The sequence below is a fragment of the Podarcis erhardii genome (assembly GCF_964252035.2).
Source record: "Podarcis erhardii genome assembly, chromosome: 7".
NCBI classification, from domain to species: domain Eukaryota; kingdom Metazoa; phylum Chordata; class Lepidosauria; order Squamata; family Lacertidae; genus Podarcis; species Podarcis erhardii.
Genome location: NC_138511.1, coordinates 29,181,079 through 29,200,197, shown reverse-complemented (window position 1 = coordinate 29,200,197; position 19,119 = coordinate 29,181,079). Strand labels below are relative to the sequence as shown.

At 46.5% G+C, this 19,119-nt stretch overlaps 1 protein-coding gene across 2 annotated transcripts in view; it reads right to left on the bottom strand.

Moving 5' to 3' along the window:
• NPHP4 (nephrocystin 4) overlaps positions 1-19,119 on the bottom strand; it is a 99,773-nt gene that overhangs the window by 39,816 nt on the left and 40,838 nt on the right. For both annotated transcript variants that reach the window (XM_081870757.1, XM_081870758.1), the window contains exons 8-11: positions 18,890-19,071; positions 18,390-18,516; positions 6,963-7,145; positions 5,534-5,675 (exon numbers count right to left, since the gene is read on the bottom strand). In XM_081870757.1, coding sequence (XP_081726883.1) covers positions 5,534-5,675; positions 6,963-7,145; positions 18,390-18,516; positions 18,890-19,071 — 634 coding nt within the window. The remainder of the gene's footprint in view (positions 1-5,533; positions 5,676-6,962; positions 7,146-18,389; positions 18,517-18,889; positions 19,072-19,119) is intronic.

Sequence of the window (19,119 nt, the reverse complement as noted above, 5' to 3'; positions counted from 1 at the left end):
TCTGCTTCGCCAGCGAGCACCTTCGCATCATACTGGATGAGGCAGCCAGGCCCCAAAGGGAAGGCGTACTTAGGGGCATAAGCGAGGAAGCCAGAATTGACTAGGTCTTCCTGGCAGATGTCCATGGTGAGCTTGGGAACCCTCCTTCTCCAACACCTCGCCAAGCCCAGGGATCATGGGAGGCATCCCAACCCTGTGTAAGAGCATGGTCCCTTTAAATCTCAAGAATCAGACTCTTTCTCTCTAGGACTGACCCCCCCCCAAGTTGATTCCAGGCTAGTGCTGAGTTAAGGTTGCTTCACAGGAAGTGTTAGGAGCTCAGACTACACTCAAGTAGAACCCTGGCAGACACACATGCCCAACTGGCATGTTCTCTCCCTCTTGCTCGATTGTTCAGGAGCTTCAAAAGCTTTCTTTTGCCCGAACATCACAGCGGCCGATGCCAACAGATATCGGCACACTTAGGGATCCGCAGAGTTTGCAGTTGCAACTCAGCAACTCAGCATTTTGGCTAATCTACTTTATTTACATATAAACACACACGGAGCACTGCAACATAGCTCCCTCTCTCTCTAGCATCAGACAGCAAAGAAAAAAAAGAACAAAGGACAATTGTCCCACTTTACGGAACACAGCAACACAAACATCCTGTCTCTATCACTTCCCACTCTGTGGAGTAAAAACATATACCGTCATGTGATAGACAACAACCCCATGACTGCAATCATAGAGCAGGAATTCTAACAGGAAGTAGTCCATCCAGACTAGTGCTGAGTGAAGCAGGCTCTGTGGGTCCTGATCAAGAGGCCCAGACTGGTGTTGGGCAAAAGTGGCTCCATGGGGAGCTCTCCCTGGTCCTGAACCCCAGCTGTCTGATTACGAACATCCCTGCGGAGCCCAGCCTGGAATGAGCCTGAGCTGAGTCCCAACAAGCTCTGTCTCAAGCAGAGACCCAGCTGGAAGAGGCAGTAGGGGTGTGCAGAGCACGCTCAGAGGACTCGTCCTCCACTTCCTTGATTCCGACCTGCTGAACTACCTCTGTGGGGAGGAATGTCAGTGGCACAGCAGTGCCTCGATCACTTCCATTTATGTCACAATAAACTAGATTGTCTCCTAAGCGCTACTGCTCCCCTCCCCAACGCCCCTGTGCCAGCACGGCTAACTCAACTACCGCTCAGGATTATGTCAAGGAGAGTCTAAGTGAAATTGCCACCATTAAACTTTTTTTTTTCAATTGACCCTCACCAGTTCCAGGTTTTAAAACCTATTAAACAACACATGAAACCCACCTCTTGTTGAAACCAGAGCATTTGCAAACAGAATATAGGTCAGCACAGGTCCCAGCAAGGCAGAAGCCTGGGAGACACTGCGCTCTAGTGGCCCCGCAGAGGAAGTGCATCTTATTTTGCTGCTGCTGCTTCTAATGCTGCAGCAAGAAATAAAAGACAATTGGGAGGATTGTTCGTAATATCTCTCAGCCTAAGTGCTTCTCTCAAGCTGACAGCTTCAGTGGCATCAGGATTACCAAAGGAACTTTCAGTGCTGGTGAAATATTCAGACAGGGAAAGGTCTCAGCCAGGACTTTAAATGCTATCACATTATTTTGCCTCTTCCAGACTCTTCTGAAAAGGATGCTTTGAAGGGGGAGAGCTAAACTGAAATGTATCTTGGCAGCAAAATCATGAGCAAACCAACTCTGAGCCCAAAGGATTATGGGTGCTCAGTTTCAGGCAGGGATAGGGGACCTTACTTCACCCTGAGGGCAACAATCCCTCGTAGGCAGCCTTTTGGGAAATGGATGCCAATGCCTGGTGGAGCCAGAGGCAAAAATGAGTGGATTCTTTACTTATGTGCAATAGAGTACATTCTAGCTATTCAAAAGCCAGCATTTTCTATATCCCATCCCCTATCTCTTTATCTAGGCAGGTAATAAGTATTTTATTCCATTCCAGCCAGGACAAAGAACTCAAGAAGAGTGTGGAACAGGGCAAGTAAGGGGTGTGGTTTTTAAATTTTATTTATTTCATGCATTTATATCCCGCTTTTCCTTCAATGAGCTCAAGGTGGGTGGGGAACCTGGTTCTCTCCCCTCCTCGTTTTATCTTCAAAGCAACCCTGCATGGCAGGTTAGGCTAAGAGGCAGTGACTGGCACTTCACTGTTCAGCAGGGATTTGAACCCTGGTCTTCCAGGTCCTACACTATAACCACTATGCCACACTAGCTCTCATGGACTCAGGAGACTCTTGACAGCCAGATGAAAGTCTGCAGTGCTGCATTTGACCCCCAGGATTGAAGTTCACCCCACTCCTGCTCCAGGGGGATGAGGGGCAAATGTCTGGTGTGATTCAGAAGAGGTGTCCCCCTTTGACTGCTGTAAGCCATTCTGATGCCCACTTTCCACCACATCAAGCTAATCCTTACAATTACTTTTGTAACGTAAGAACAATGGTTCCATGGGGTAATCATATGTAACTTCCTAAAGCCCCATGGGTCACACACAAGCTTCTAGGAACACCCTGTTCTCCCACAGGTCTTTGTAAAATTGTGCTTAATTCCATTTTTTTTAATGAAGAGGATCTTATTCCTGATTCCACAATGAACCTGGCTCTTTGCTAGGAGACCAAAGTTTTTGCTACCAGCGGATCCTCTCTGGCACTTTCTCAAGTGCACATAGTCCTAAAAAATTCAGTAACTGCACCACATTAATAAGGTAATAAAGGCGCCTATGAGTGTTCACACAGGCTGTTAAGTTGAGAGGAATACAGTTAAAACATCCACAGACAAATGGGGAAAGATTAAAAAGAGAAATGCAAAGCAGATTTTGATGAACGGTGGGACAGCGCTTCACTTCATCTTTTAATGCAAGGCTGTACGTTACCCACCCCAGATAAAGGCAAACTATATAAATGCATTAATTCCTATTGCTGGTTCTTGAACAGGAGCCAGCCAGGTAAGGTTGCAGAGTTCAATGCAATTTCCTGTCTTATTGTTAAGTGACTGAATGATAAAGTCTAGGATCTGGCCTTCGCAGTCAGCAGAATTACATGGTGCAGTTATTGCTCAGACTTCAGGAGGCGTGCTGCATGCTTGAGGGCGCTTCCCCCCCCCCCAAAAAAAAAAACCTGCTTGGGGAAATGCAGCATGTCAGGATGAAATATTCTAGCTCAGTTCTCCAACATGCTAGTTTTCTATCTGCAGAGATATGTTTCGGTTTGTTTTTGAAAGGGGAGGCTTTTGTTATGTTGTCGGTAAATTCAAGGAAGCCTCAGGTGTTAATATGTCACTTATCTAAGACTTTTGGGCAAGAGGGAGAGATATAACCAGTGGCTTGTCTCCAGGTAAGTTCTACTCAGAGTAGACCCATTGAAATGAATAGACCCAAGTCAGTTATGCCCATTAACTTCAGTGGGTCTACTCTGAATAGCATAGGCACTGGAGACAACCCAGCAATGGCCAAAGGTGTTTGTAATTTCTAAGATTAGAACGTGTGACTCATAATGTTCCTATTTAATCTAAACAGAACGTGGCAGCCCAAAAATGCTTCTCCATCTTAGATCATAATTCAGCTACTATATGGAATGCTCCCTGCCTCACCGTCTCCTTCTTTTCTCTCAAACTTATGGAAACAAGAGAAGCAAGCTCTCTTCACCTGCAGCCCTTTCCCTACCTCCGGTGCCCAGAATCACTGCAACAGCATCCCAAGTACAAGGAATGATGGGAAATATAGGTCTCCAGGTTCCTGAATCTACCGTATTTTTTGCTCTATAAGACTCACTTTTTCCCTCCTAAAAAGTAAGGGGAAATGTGTGTGCGTCTTATGGAGCGAATGCAGGCTGCACAGCTATCCCAGAAGCCAGAACAGCAAGAGGGATTGCTGCTTTCACTGCGCAGCAATCCCTCTTGCTGTTCTGGCTTCTGAGATTCAGAATATTTTTTTTCTTGTTTTCCTCCTCCAAAAACTAGGTGCGTCTTGTGGTCTGGTGCATCTTATAGAGCGAAAAATACGGTACATTGTGGGCCCAAGTTCACCGAATTATTACATTTCCCATTTTAGGCACCAGACAGAGGAAGATGGAAATCCCACAGGGAGAAAGGTTAGTTTTGCCATGTACATTTGGTTGAAAGTGTTGACAGCACCTGTCTAGCGCAGGTGTAGGAAAACTTCAACCCTCCGGATGTTGCTGAATCACAAACTCCCATCAGCCCCAGCAAGGGTGGCCAGGGATGATGAGACCTAAAGTTCAGCAACATCTGGAGGGCCAAAGGTTCCCAACACTTGGTCGGGGGTAGGGGTTCATTGTATGCTACTAGCCACAATGGAAGCTATGCTCCGCCTCTACAATCAGAGGCAGTAATGCTTCTGAATACCAGTTGCTGGAAACCGCAAGAAGGGAGAGAGAGCTCTTGCGGTGTTTGGGTCATGCCTGCAAGATACCCACATACAGTTGGCCACTGTAAAAACAGAATGCTGGACGAGATGGGGCCCCTTTGGCCTGATCCAATAGGCTGCTCTTAAGTTCTTATAGAGTGGGGCCAGGGGAGCATATCCCAGAAACATCTAGCCCAGATACAGTTGTACCTCGGGTTAAGAACTTAATTCGTTCTGGAGGTCCGTTCTTAACCGGAAACTGTTCTTAACCTGAAACACCACTTTAGCTAATGAGGTCTCCCGCTGCCGCCGCACCACGATTTCTGTTCTCATCCTAAAGCAAAGTTCTTAAGCCTAGGTACTATTTCTGGGTTAGCGGAGTCTGTAACCTGAAGCGTCTGTAACCTGAAGCGTCTGCAACCTGAAGCGTCTGTAACCAGAGGTACCACTATATTACAAACGGAACACTTTTTCCAACCCAGGAGTGAAATCTCCACCTTGTAGTGCAACGAAATATGAAGAGAAGGGATTCTGACTAAACATTAGGAACAACTTTCTGACAATAACAGCTCTTTTGACAGTGGAATGGCCTAACTCAGAAGGTAGTGGCCACCTTTCCAGGGATTCTTTAGCTGCGATTCCTGCATTGCAGCGGGCCAACTCTACAATTCTATGACCTCAGAAGGTGGTAGACTCTCCTTCGCAGGAAGCTTTTAAGCCGAGGTTGGATGGCCTTCTGTCGGTGATTATTTAGTTGTGATTTCTGCTTTACAGGGGGATGGACTGCAATTCTATGATTCTATTCTATGAGTCAACTCCATCTTAGCAGCGCTTGACGGAGGGCACTGTGTTCCCTTCTCCAGCCACAGCGCTTGTGTGGCTGCCACAGGAGCACGTGTCTCCCATTACGGAGCCCACGTTCGTGCACCAGAAACAACAGCCTCTTGAGCTGCAGGCAGCTGAATGGCGGCACTTGAAAGGCTGGGAAGAGAGTGGGAATCTCGCCAAGAAAGCAGAGCCCAAGTTGTTGGCCTTATCTCTCAAAATTCCCCGACTACAGCAGCGCATTTTAAGTGGTCTCTCCCCACCTCCACCAAGTTCTGGAGTGGAACAGACGTCCCGCTGTGCGTTTGAAGAGTTAGCAATCTGGAAAAAGAACTCACTGGGGGACGGCGTGGGCGGAGGATTCTTTGAGAGAGGAGCCTCTCCCTTCGTGCTGCTTGAGGGTTTTCCAGCCACTGCAGGTTGCTCCTCGGAGCCAGTGGAGAAGTGGAACTGAACAGTCCCTGACTCAACCTGCTTCACCTGGGATTTGGAAAAAAGGAGAGGAGAGGAAGCAAGGACATCCTTATTTCTCTTTTTTTTATATAGAATATTTATTAAAGTTTTCAGAAATAATACAATGAAAAACCAGAAAGAAAAAACAACAAAAATACAAAAATACAAAAATAAAAACAACCAAAAAAAGAAAAAACACATAAAGTTTCCTTTACTTATTTTCTTTTAACTTATTTTCCAGACCTCCTCATACCTCCCTTTCTTGTATTCCAATTGAAATTGTTAGTTCAGCAAATCCTCACCATTAGTTTTTACTTATTTCTAAACCTTATTTTTCATATCTCTTAAACATTACAGCTGGAAACCACTTTATTTCTGGACAGACATCCTTATTTCTCCTATTCTTCATGCTGCCACTGTGGAACAGTATAAAATCCTAATGTTCTGGATAGAAGGAATCTGACTTCTGCCCCAAGAATTCTGAGACCTGCATTCCGAGACCTGCATTTCTGCAGTTTCTACTATTTGATGTAGTCTTGGCTTGACCTTGGGGGTAGAAGAAGCACAGACTTTCTGCACCCTATTCCAACCACTGGAGTTCTTGTTTGGCAGCCCTTCTGCCTTCTCAGATTTTAGCAGGTGTTCACACACCTTAAGGAATAGAAACTCCTTTCTCTCTCTTAAAGAAGCTGGGGTTCTCAGAAAATACCTGCTTTCGTGCAGAAGGTCCCAGGTTCAATGCTCAGCATGTGGCTTTGCATCCCTGGAATCCAAGCCTAGCACGTGCTCCTGGTCAGTTTTGCACCCTGGGACTGTTTATTTTTATTTAGTTCATAAAATTTAGATGGTGCTTAATTATAAGAAACCTCAAAGCAGCTTACAAAAATGTAAAACCACAAAATCAGGAGATAATTGCCATACGTTACAAAATGCAAGAAGCTAAAATGAAAACAGATTAAATTTCACATCAGATTTTCTAACCACCTGGCTTGACTAAACAAAAATGTTTTTAGCAGGAGCCGAACAGAATACAGTGAAGGTGCCTGCTTGATAGCAATGGGCAGGGAGTTCCAAAGTGTAAGTGCTGCCACAGTAAATGATTGCGTTTTGACAAATAAGGAATAGGTATTATGTGGCACATGTAGTAGTGCCAATTCTGCCAATTTTTTCTCATAGGTTCATCCCTTTGACTGCTCTTTATGGCTGATTTGCTGACTGGCTTCACCATGTCCCTGGCTAGGGGCCTGGTGCCTCCAAACCACCAGCTCTGCCAATACTTCCCCCCAAAATATGTTTCTGGGGATCACAACTCACCTCTTCTGAGCTCATGGTGGCTGGTGGTGTCTTGTAAACCAAAACGTGACTGGGATTATGTTGCACTCCTCCTTGCAATGGCAGGACCACGTTTGAAGAAGTTGCGTCCGGTGAGGGGTTCCAAACAGCCCAGCGAATTGAGTGCATGTAAGCCGGCGTTGTCAGCGATGTAACAGATGGCGTCTGTGGTTCAAGGGTGCGGGGGTGGGGTGGGGAGTAATGGATGTGAGAATGAAGACATCACTTATCAAATGTAAGTTCCATGGGGCTGTTACACTCTTAGCATCGCACACCGTTGTGACCAAGAAATGCAGTCCGGATTATGCAGATATATACAGGTATCTGTGGAATAGCATCCCTGTTGAGATAAGACAGGCACATGCTTTCCAGAAATGGCTGAAGACATTTTTGTTCAGACAGGCTTCATTAGCTAGGTCCTTACCATGAATGTCCACTTCTTATGGATTTGTTGCTTTTGTGTGTGTGTGTGTTTATAATTATGTGTTAATTGCCTTGAGACAGTGGTTTAAGGCAACTAAAAGATTCGTGTTAGAATTAATTGATTTATAGCTCTGTTTAAACTGCCCAAGATGGTGGCAATCGCTGTCTCCCGCAGGAGGAAGCTCTGCAGATTAACGATGAGCTGCATGAAGAGGGACTTTCTTTTACCTGTCCTGAATCTTCCAACATTCAGCTTCCCTGGATGCCTGTGAGTTCTAGTGTCTTTCTCAATGCCATCCATCATTTTATAAACTTCCATCATGTCACCTTTTACTTGCCTTTTCTCTAAACTAAGAAGTCCCAAATGCTGCAACTATCACCCAGTTGGGTTGCCCTTCTCCAGATCTTCTAGATCAGATACACTGGCTGTACTTTTTAATTTGGCAATGATACGAGGAGGTGCAGGCAATGTAGAAGTTAGAAGGGAATGTTTTTTTTTAAAAAAAGAGCACAGTGGCAGCCATATGAACACAATCTCCCTGGGACCTCGTTCCCCTGGGTCCCACACCCTATGTAAGCATCTATGTACTGATATGCCTGCCACTGCCAACTTCATGAACCTGATAAAATAGGCGGTGGACCACAAAAGTTTATCTGCAATAATCTGTTAGCTTTTAAATGTGAATATGATTCATGATTTTGGATAAAATCAAGCAATAATCCAAAAAAAGCCCCTTCCCAAAAATACATAGTTTCAAACTCCTTGCTGCTTCTAAAATGATGTGCTATGTTCAAGCTGATCACGGAGCCAAAAAACCCCAGGATTTTTCAAAGGCAACTTCCTCCCACTGTACCAATGTCCCTGTGTAATAAAACCTTCATTATCTATGTTCCCACTCCACAGTCTATGGTAGAGTGGCTGGGAAAGGGCCATTGTAGCATTGAGATTCTGGAGTAGGTGGTAGGTATTATTATCAGCAATAACAATAATTAAGCTTGGTTCATATTTTGTACAAAAGCAACTCAAAGTGATTTACAACCATGATTAAATAGGCATTGAAATGAGGTGTAAAATAAGACTCTAAAAGACAACTCTGTTCTTAAATGGTGACATTTAAACATCCCACCCACTCAAGGAGGCTTCAGATAATTAAAAGGCCCAAGAAAAAAGACATGTTTTTGCCTGGCACCTAAGGGTATGGAATAATCGCCATGCGAGCCTCCCCTGGGTGAGCACTCCACAAGAGGGGGGCCACCACTGAAACGGCCCGTTCTCGGGTTGCTAACCTCCAGACCTCCCATGGAAGGAGAACACAGAGAAAGGTCTTAGATGGTGATTGCAGGGTCCGGGGCAGTTTATATGGTGAGATACTTGGTAGACTGAGCTCTACTGATAGATCTGTTGATTTTTCGCAGTGGGTCAGGGAGAGCTTGTGACTCCCACTTGGCTGACAGTAGCAATGACTAATAGGCTTCCCTATCCCCCTAAATTGAAGTGATGGAACAAAGAAAGCATGTGGGCAGGAACCAGAATTGGATTTTTTGTACGAAATGACTGTGAGTTAATTTCTGAAACTGATCGCAATTCCTGGGCTGAGCATGTGCTCAGAAGCGCTCTGTTTCTTAATGCGTGTTTGCCCTTCTGGCTGGTATTGTGCACCCGATTCTAGTTGCAGGTCCAGGGTTCTAAGAAATAACAATAATAAAAATAACAAAGCAGATCCTGCAAGGCTGGTGATAGTTTGGCATTCAAACTGAAGAGGAGAGAACTGTTTCTTTTCTCCTAAGTCTTACCAACTTTAATATTAGCCCCATAAATCAACCCCAGCAATCAGGATTCACTCTCCAGTACCTGGAGCTCTAGTACTAATTCTGCCAGTAACCTGACCTTCCAGAGAGAAAGTGATGCATTTTCTTAGGGACAGGATGGGCTGCACCGGTAGGAAGCACCATTCTGAATATGACATTATGGGCTGGCTTCTTAGCTAGAGAGGCTCAGGAGGCTCAGGCTGTCCCCGTTTTAAGGACTCTTCAGAAAGGTCTCAAAAGAAAAGCCTAGGAACTCACGGCTGCGTCCCAGCGTTTTGAAATCCTTCTCCCGGCTCCCTGTAAATTGCTCATTACGAAAGCTACAAAGGCAATCAGCTTAGGGATTATCCACCCTCCAGAAAGGAGAGGGTAGGGGGTTAATTGGGTTCAGTGCGAAGCCACGGCCGGGCTGCGCAAAAGGGCTGTTGATGACACTCTAGAGCGCTGGGAGGCATGCTAATCTGCACATCTCACACTCATATGACGGGCAGACTGTCTGGTGCAGGAGCCTGATCACGGTAGCTCAGCATACAAACTGGCTTACTTGGGGGCACCCGCTCGGGAGCTGATCACTTTGGGGAAACTGCTTCCTCCTGTTTCATGGAGGATAATTTGGGATAATCAGCCTCATATGACCAGCATGCTTAACTCTAATTAATGCATGAAGGGGTTAAGACCATAGAGTAAGCTGCCCCACTGGGCTTAGCTAGGCCATACCCCCTCACCATGGCAGGAAGGGTTATCAAGCCTTTGTTCTGGCACTCCACCCTTCCCCAGCTCCCAGGTTCTCAAGGGCAAAGGTTGCAGTGGACCTGGTGGGGAGCCCAGAGTATGCATCAGAGTGCTTCAGCTTTCTTGCCAGGGTGGCCTACTAGATCTCTCAAAGAGAAGCCCACAAGCAAGACCTGAGTGCAACCACACTCTCCCCATTTGTGATTCTCAGCTACTGGAAGATTCAGGGGCATGCCTTCTCCAACAATTGGAGATAGAACACTGTTATCATAGCTAGCAGTCATTGATGATGACATACAAGTCCATAACCTAAAAGCAAAGATTACCTTTTGCTTCACAAATATTACTTTCAAAAACCATCCTGATGATCATAATTCAAGACAACTGGGTCTTCAACTATCTAAACACCAGGCCCCAAATATCTCAGGCAGAGCTGGTTAATAAAGACCGGCTATTTTTATAATGCAAGCTATTTTAATGCACGGTAAACCAGTTTGGGTTTGGATTTGACATGCAGAGCACAGGAGAGGAGCTGTTCCTTCCCCCAGCAGGACCAGGTGCCATCCAGCAGGAAAGTGAATTCCATTATTACCACAGCCTGGCATGTCTAATTCAAAACAGGAACTCACAAATGGCGTCTTCTCTGACCCACAGGGGAGATACAATCGCCTATCTATAAATATTAAAATGTGCGCACTGGGTTGGTATTCACAGTGTGATGGAGCTGTGGGAAGCAATGGGCACACAGTGCCCTCCTAGATTATGTATGGGGAAAACATCAGGCATGGGATCAGTACACATAAAATACCAATGAGATTTCTCTGATGCACTGACAGTTCTCATTCTCTTGCGTCATCCCAGCCCTAGCCAATAGCTTCCAAGCATGCAAAATATCTCACGGGGGGGGGGGGGGGATTGGCTAAGCTGCTGATGTATCCTGGGGATACACCATTTGCTTCTGCCGTGGTGAGCTGGTGGGGGAAGAAATCATGTTCCTTTATTCCAGGTTAATTAATCAAGCATAATTACAACCTGCTAGATTTGCATGCACAGATTAGAAAGGCACATTTGAAAGGCGACAGGCTCGGTTTTACAAATGAATAGACTGCTTTAATCCTAAATTTAAATGGGTGCTCCAGGGTTATTGCACCAGACCTTTCAAGATTTGAGTTAGTTACGCCTGCTCACACATCTGTTGAGACCCAGCTTGCAGACAGTGGCTCCCCAAGTTGGAAAGCCGAGCTGGGGCCACCTGCCCAGGCAATCTCATAGCCCTGGAATCTCAGTTCCAAAAAGGATGGATCAGTTCACCGGGTGTGAAACCAGGAGAATGAGATCACATAACCCACAGCCTGGATTAGGCTGCACAGTACACCAAGACAACTTCCTCCCTGATGGATCTCCCAGGAGAGAAGGCACAACTAAGGTCCATCATTGGAGCCCTAGGGCAAGAGCATCACCCCCTGGCATTCTCTGGGCAGCAGCTTGTACAAATCCTGGCCATCGCCCAGGCTGCCTGGGGCTGATCGTAGCTGGAATCCAACAACAACCAGAGAGCACCAGATCAGCTGTCTTCTGCCCTAAGGTCTCAGTGTCTGGGCTATAAATATGTGTCTGTGCCAAAGCATTTGAGATGAACTCATAAGACTTAAAGAAATCCAGCCTTCACAGAGAAAACCAAATGACAGATAGCTCTAGCCTAGCATTTTTGTGGGCATGCTAGTGTTCTCTATATATCATGTGGATTCCCTATAGCACCTGACTCCCACCTGCCACCTGAAGTTGAACACACGCATCCATGAGAACTAAGCATAACTCAGGTTTGTTTATGCAAAGCTGACCATCAACCACCATTGTGGTCCACCTGTCTGCATGAAGCCAGATCGAGCCTCCCTCATATTATCATTCAGCAAAGAATGCCTAGGTATGAACAGAGGGGATGGAGCGGGTCCATGTAAGCCCCATAGTTTTGTTGATTATTACTGCATTGCTTCTATTTGCTCTCCTTAGTCATCAGCACACAGATCGAGTGAGTCTGGAAGCAGGATACAGGTATTAGCAAGAGAGAAAATCCCTAATACAAACTGGGTCAGTACTGGATAAAGGCACCTCCACCCACTACAACACAATGCTGCCATCCCAACAGATTCCTTCCTCTACCCCTATTCTTTCACTCTAATTCCTCAAATCCTTCATTCAACCATCTCCCATGTAATTATATTATTTCAGTGCTTCTACAGGTCAATTTCCTTTACAGCAACATAGCTGTGAGGTGTCAAAAACTGAACAGAATTTTAAAAAATAACACAAATAACACAAACACACAATACCAAACTTCTTAAGAGTTAAAGGAGCAAGAAATTGGCTTGTTTTTACTTCTGAGTCATAGAAAGCATTTGTGTGTGTATTAGGCCACTTCTCTTTCTGTGCTATGACCTCAATAATTCTTTAAATGAAAGAAAAAAATAGAGAGCTTTCGAGTGCTCCTTCTGGAGGTCAGTTTCTAGAGCTTTCCAAAAGGTCTGCTGCAAGTCAGTATTTCCTGCACACACAGTCAGTAAGGAGACTGAACGCCATGGACTGAAGGGTGTGTGTGTGAGAAAGATTTAATATACTTATTTTAGCATGTTAAATGTGACACCTTTGCAAAGCTCAGAATCTGAAGATGATCGATGAAACACCTTGAAAGGCATCGGAAGCAAAACCGCCAATGGTGTTGCAATCAAAAACGGCTTTTTACTTTGAGAGTGGGTGCATTATTGCACAGGAAGGCAAAAAGAAATGGACTTTGGGAGACCATCGCTCACTGGCAGGCATGGCCAAACTTGGCCCTCCAGATGTTTTGGTACTACAATTCCCATCATCCCTGACCACTGGTCCTGTTAACTAGGGATGATGGGAGTTGTAGTCCCCAAAACAGCTGAAGGGCCAAGTTTGGCCATGCCTGGCTCAGTGGTTGAGCACATGCTTTTCCTAAAGAAGACTCCAAGTTGAATCCCCAGTGGCATCTCCAGGTAGGGCTTGGAATGTCCCATCTACAACCCTGGAGAGCCACAACCAGCTAACACTTTCCCAGGTCCAATCCTCAGTGACATCTCCAGGAAAGGAAGGGAAACCCTGGAAACACACTGCCAGCCAGTGTGAACAAGACAGCCCCAGGCAGACCAACCATTTGACTCATGGTTGACTGATGCTCAGTTACTGCTGGACTCCAACTCCCAGCAGCCCCAGTAGCCCCCATATGGCCAAAGGCCCAGTGGATGATGGGAGTCAGGAGTCCTGCAATATCTGGAAGACCAGAGCCCTCCCCCTCCATTGTAGGATATAATGAACTGTCTGCACCCTGGCTGATTTTATCTGTTGTTGTTTGGCAACTCTTTTAATGTACAGTGGTATCTCAGGTTACATACGCTTCAGGTTACATATGCTTCAGGTTACAGACTCTGCTAACCCAGAAATAATACCTCAGGTTACAAACTTTGCTTCAGGATAAGAACAGAAATTGTGCTCTGGCAGCGTGGCAGCAGGGGGAGGCCCCATTAGCTAAAGTGGTGCTTCAGGTTAAAAACAGTTTCAGGTTAAGAACGGACCTCCGGAACGAATTAAGTACTTAACCCGAGGTACCACTGTATTTTGATTTCTTGCAACGCTTTTGTTGGGATCTGTTGGGTGTCTTTTTTTCTTCTTCGGAGACAGGTTGGGCATTCCTGGTTTCATAAATACATACATAAAATATGTTTGTAAATATATGGGATTTTGTGCCCCACCCCAGACTCCCCGGCAAAGGCTTAGGGAGGTGAAGGGTGGAACCTATTCATAAGTACAGCAGGACATACGTTGGTTTAGAGAGGCTGTGGTCCCTCCCCAAATACTCTCAGTTGTGTCATTGTGCAAGACCTTGACTCAGGGCAGGGAGCATCACTTATTAAGTCCTTTCTGAATCCATGACACTGTAATGCGAGAGGTAATCTTTCTCTAGGGTGAAAACACAGGATGTTCCTTCCCTGGAGACCCACAGCCAGTTCATTTGTTATACTTTTGACAATGTATTTGTCAAGACAAGGTTGCTCATTCCAACTGCGCAGCTGTACAATCAGGCAAGCGGCACGGTCAGGTATGACATCTCAGGCCATTGCCAACCCCCTGGGGAAATCAAGCCTTGGGTTGATGCATTGCCTGACAACTCCCATTGTCTCTACAGTAGGCTCAGGAACGGGCCCACTGTGTGCGGAACTCAGAGCCTGCTCACAGCCTGCAAAAGAGATGAGAGAGAGAGAGAAACTGAGCAGGCCAAGGAGAAGCTGGCTGTGTCGAGGTGGCGCTTGCAATCTGCACAAAAATATGCAATTAAGTGCTCAATTAACAACTGACAGATCCTCCCAACCTCCTCACCTACTTTTGGAAGAGCTGTGAGGCGGAAGTGGAAGGGGCTCGGAGCCAAGCACAGGCCGCCGTCCAAACGTTACCAAAAGGGGGAAAGGGGAAGCCAAATGGCCAACAGAATGGTGCTGTTTGTGGCGTCCCCAAGGGCAGACAATTCCTCGATGGCATTTGCGCCTGGAAATATTTAGGGCAAAGTTAACTAAAGAGTTACCTCCGCGTCTAATTAACGGTTTTGAAATCTGGCAGCATCAAAGGGAATGCCGGGAGGGAGCCAAAGGCACTTTCATCGGGGTCTTCGTTGAGGACAAGCGTCTTTCCAGATAATAAGACATTTTCGTTTAGAGGAAAGGCAAATAAGTGGTGACAGGATAGAAATTTATAACATGCTTGGCATGGAGAATGTGGGTAGGGTTTTTCTCCCTCTCTCATAAGCACTAACAATGATGACTTGTTCCCCTTGCTAGCCTCCTTTTCAGCCTCGCCCCCTTTTTTTCTTGGTGTGGGTCATGGGGAAAGAAATCAGCAGCATCAGCGGAGGTGGGGCGGTGGAGGAGGGGCATCATAAGAGAATGAACCTGGGTGACTCCTTGCACAGGCATGTCCTTAGAAAGGAAGTCAGACCTCGTGGGGGATCAACAAGGGGTTGAGGGGCTCAGCAGGTGACCTTTCTACTCCTTAGAGAAGGTAAGCAATTTGACAGCAAACAAGTTGCTCTCCAGGTCAGAGCTGCTAAGCGCTGGCTAATGAACCAAACACTTCAGATCTGCACAGGTGGATTAAGGTGGCTAATTTCATTAATAAAAAGCCGAGGAGCACCTGATCACGGTGCCCGGGTTTCATCTGGATAAATAAAAGGAGCGCACTGGATTTCACTCCTGCTGTGTTGAAGGTGCCTTCACCTTTGCGTGGACGTCAGGCGGAACACTTGAGACTGGAGCCCCAAATCAAAACGTTTGCTAATTGAGTTATATTGAAAGGGAGATCCATACGGTGAAAAGGAGGAGGTCACCAAGTTCCAGTTCAAAACTAAGGCTGGGCAAGTTTCTTTTTCCTTTTCCTTTTTTTCTGCCTCCTCTACAAAACAGAGAATTAAATTCATCAGCAGTAATTTTCAGCGGGAGACTCGGGCAACTAGGATTGTTTCTCACAGGCATTTTGTTATCTTCCAAGTTAAATATCCAGGGCCGAGCTACCCATTATGCAAAATGAGCCGGGAGAATTCCAGGCTCTTATTTCTGAATGCTCCTCCGTGTTAAAATATAAATAAATCCTACACGCAAGGCAGAACTTGCAGAGCAGAGAGAGAGCTTTGCTAAAACTTTTTCTGATCTGCTGTTAAATGCAAGCAGTTCTCATGGGGGGAGGGACTTCAAGACTCAATGATGGAGGAGAATCACTGGAGCCCTTCTCCTCCCACCACCTGTCTCTGCTGAGATTGCTTGCCTGCTAGTCCTGGATGCTTCATATACCAGTGACTCCTCCACAGAAGCTCCCTCGGCTCCTGGCATCCTGCTCTCCCAATACAAGACAAACCAGCACTGCCACAGTGCATGCTTCATAACTGAGTGCTACTGCCTTCATAGAGAGCTCATCTTCTCTAGGGAGGTGGGGTCCAGATTGTTCCTGCATCCTGCAATGGGCTTCAGGCCAGTTAGGACTGGACCACAATCTTGGCCAAGAGTGAGCAGGGTGGTAGGCTATGATTCATCAGTGGATGATTGCCCAGCTGGGATTCTTGCAAGGTGAGTTAGACTTGGAGGCCATAAGGAGAGCCCTGCTGGATCGGACCAGAGATCCATCCAATCCATCACTGTTTTCAACATTAGATGCCTCCTTGTCCCATTCCTGCCACAAGCTCTCCTCTTAGCAGTGAGATGAACTAGACAAGTCATGCCATACATGATTCTATGATATCACTTTAAACAGTCATGGCTTCTCCCCAAGAATTCTGGGAGCTGTACTTTATTAGGATGCTTAAGAGTTGTTGGGAGTCCCTATTCCCAGCATTTCTTGGGAAGAAGGATTGGCTGTTCAGCCACTCTTGGAAGTACAAGAGGCAGGGAGGGATCTTGAGCTCAACACCACTACCCACAACTGCTTATTGCTTGGTATTCTCCTCAGGTACTGTAACCATTGGGCAACAGCACTCCTGACGGTCCTGCTAGGTATTCTCCCTAGGTACTGTAACTAACAGCGTTTCCGTGCACTGCTCTGGTTCGCCAGAAGCATCTTAGTCATGCTGGCCACATGACCCGGAAGCTGTACGCCGGCTCCCTCGGCCAATAAAGCGAGATGAGCACTGCAACCCCAGAGTCGTCCGCGACTGGACCTAACTGTCAGGGGTCTCTTTACTTTTACCTTTACTGTAACTACTGGGCAACAGAACCCCTGAGAAATGGCATTTGGCCCACACCTATGCTGGAAAACTCATACAAACACCCCCGCACACCTGCAAAAATATGCAACTCCCCCTGGATATTTCATCACTGTTTGGGGGAAGGTGGCACTCCACTGAGACAACACCACTTAGAGAGGATTTATTAGGTATGATAGAACCATCCGGTACGAGTCAAGGGTAGCAGCAAAATTCACACTGGCTTCCCAGCCTTAAATAATTTTAAAAGGACTTAAAAAATCAATTTGAGCATATTGTGCATTGCGCGTAAGCCTCACGACATGCTGTAAATCTCTGCAGCCACCCTCGCACTCCTCCGCAACAACTACCACTGCTATATGAGACAGGAAGACCTTTTTGAGGGCAGAGGTAGCCCAGCCTGGAGGACACAAAATCATTTCCATGATAATTCCTGAAATGAGTTTTCCCACTGAACATTTCTAACATTATATTCTCACTTGCTGGGAGGTAGCAGCTTACACTTAGGGGAAACCCCCCCCACACACACACACACACACTCCTTCTATTCCCCCTCCCCACATCATTCAAAATGTGGACCCAATACAGGTTACAAAATCACTCAAAACAGCCAGCAGTTAAATCTATGTAAAGATATGAAACCACCATCAAATCTCAATTATACAGGACATTTAGAACCATATTCTGACTACAGCAAACGATTTCTGAAAGAGTGACATTTTCATAATCCTTAGAAAGCAATTTGGTTTCCTGCTGGCTTGGGAACTCAGGAAGTACACAGACTCTGTTATTCATTATCAGGACCAATTCTGACCCACGAGTCTGGGGCTGAGTGCTGCCAGTAGGCCCCTGAAAGTAGCTAATCAGATCTAGCTATAAGAAGAGGCTGCTGGATCAGGCCAGTGGCCCACCTGATCCAGCATCCTGTTCTCACAGTGCCCAACCAGATGCCTCAATGGGAAACCCACAAGCGGGACCTGAGGACAAGAGAACTCTTCCATCCTGCGGTCTCCCACAACTGGTATTACAAGACATTGCTACCTCCAACGGTGGAGGCCGAGCATAGCTGTCGTGGCTGGTAGCCACTGATAGTCTTATCTTCTATGAATTTGTCCAATCCATGAGTTCCAGTGTTATGAAAGAGAAAGCTTTTCCCTACCCACTGCCTTTGTGCAATGGACAATTTTATGAACTTCTATCAAGTCACCTCTTGCTCAGGTTGTGTCCCAGATGAGGGATGCCCTGGGAGAGCAGTAGCCAGCCTCTGACCTAATATTCCTACGTGAAGCAGATGTGCTGTGAGTGTGCAATTATATCCAATGCATAGGTACTGCACTTTGAAATACTGGCCATGTTCAAGATGGCACCATACGGATAATACGCAGCTACCGCCATTGCAGACCTGGCTTTTAAATGAGTGATGAAGCTTGTAGAGGGGAGGGGAGGGCAGTCAATGGCTACCATTGACCTCCATAAGGCTCTTCTGATATTTCTATGTCCTTATGCTGTGTCAAAGGGAAGAAAAGCATTGCCTGCCTGTCTGCCTCTCGTCAAGATATCCTTATAGAAAAAAGGGATAGAAGGTACCATGAGGACAAAGCTGGCACAACTGAGTTGTGACCCTATGAGGACAGAGACTCAAGCCATCCTTATGCTACCAAAGAGGTAACAGCAGATGCAACACATACCTTCCCATCTGGTCCACTTGCCACAGAGAAGACGTACTCCAGCAGCAGGACCACTCCAAAGGCCGGGTGATGGACCATCTCTGTCAAGTGTATGCGGCTTCGCAGCACAAGAGCTTGCCCCTCTGAACTGCAAGGAAAGAAGGGGGGGCAGAGAGACCCAGATATGATATGCCAACCAGCCACATGCCATCAGGTTTATAGTCCTGACCATCTTTGTTTTGCCCTAATTTCTACTTGGAGAGGAACAAAGTACTGCCAGTGTTGGGTGTGCCCACGCCTCTCTATCCAACCCTCAGGACTCTTCCCCAGGCAACGACCCCTCTTTTCAAGCCACATCCCGCAGTGGCCCTTCGCCCCATCCTTCCCAGGAATTTTTGCCAGAATGTGCCCTTGAAATGTGATCATCTTCTTGCTTGCTTGGATGAAGGAAGGAAAGAGACATGTGTGTTTGGTTGGTAGGAACTTCTGGCTTTTCCTTGCCTGGAAAGCCGCCTCCTTACCTGGGTCTGACACTGGCTCCTTGTTTCCTCTGTAAGCTGCTGGTCCGCCCTCGAGCCACCTCGGCCTCTGGCACCACCACCACCACCTGTGGTGGCTGCACAAAGCAAAAGCTGTTGTGTACCCCAATGTGCAGCCGCCTCTCCTGCACCGCGAGGGTGTTCCCATCCAGCATCGAGTTGCCCTAGGAAAATGCATAGGTGGTCAGGTCATGTCTCAAGGCACAAGGAAC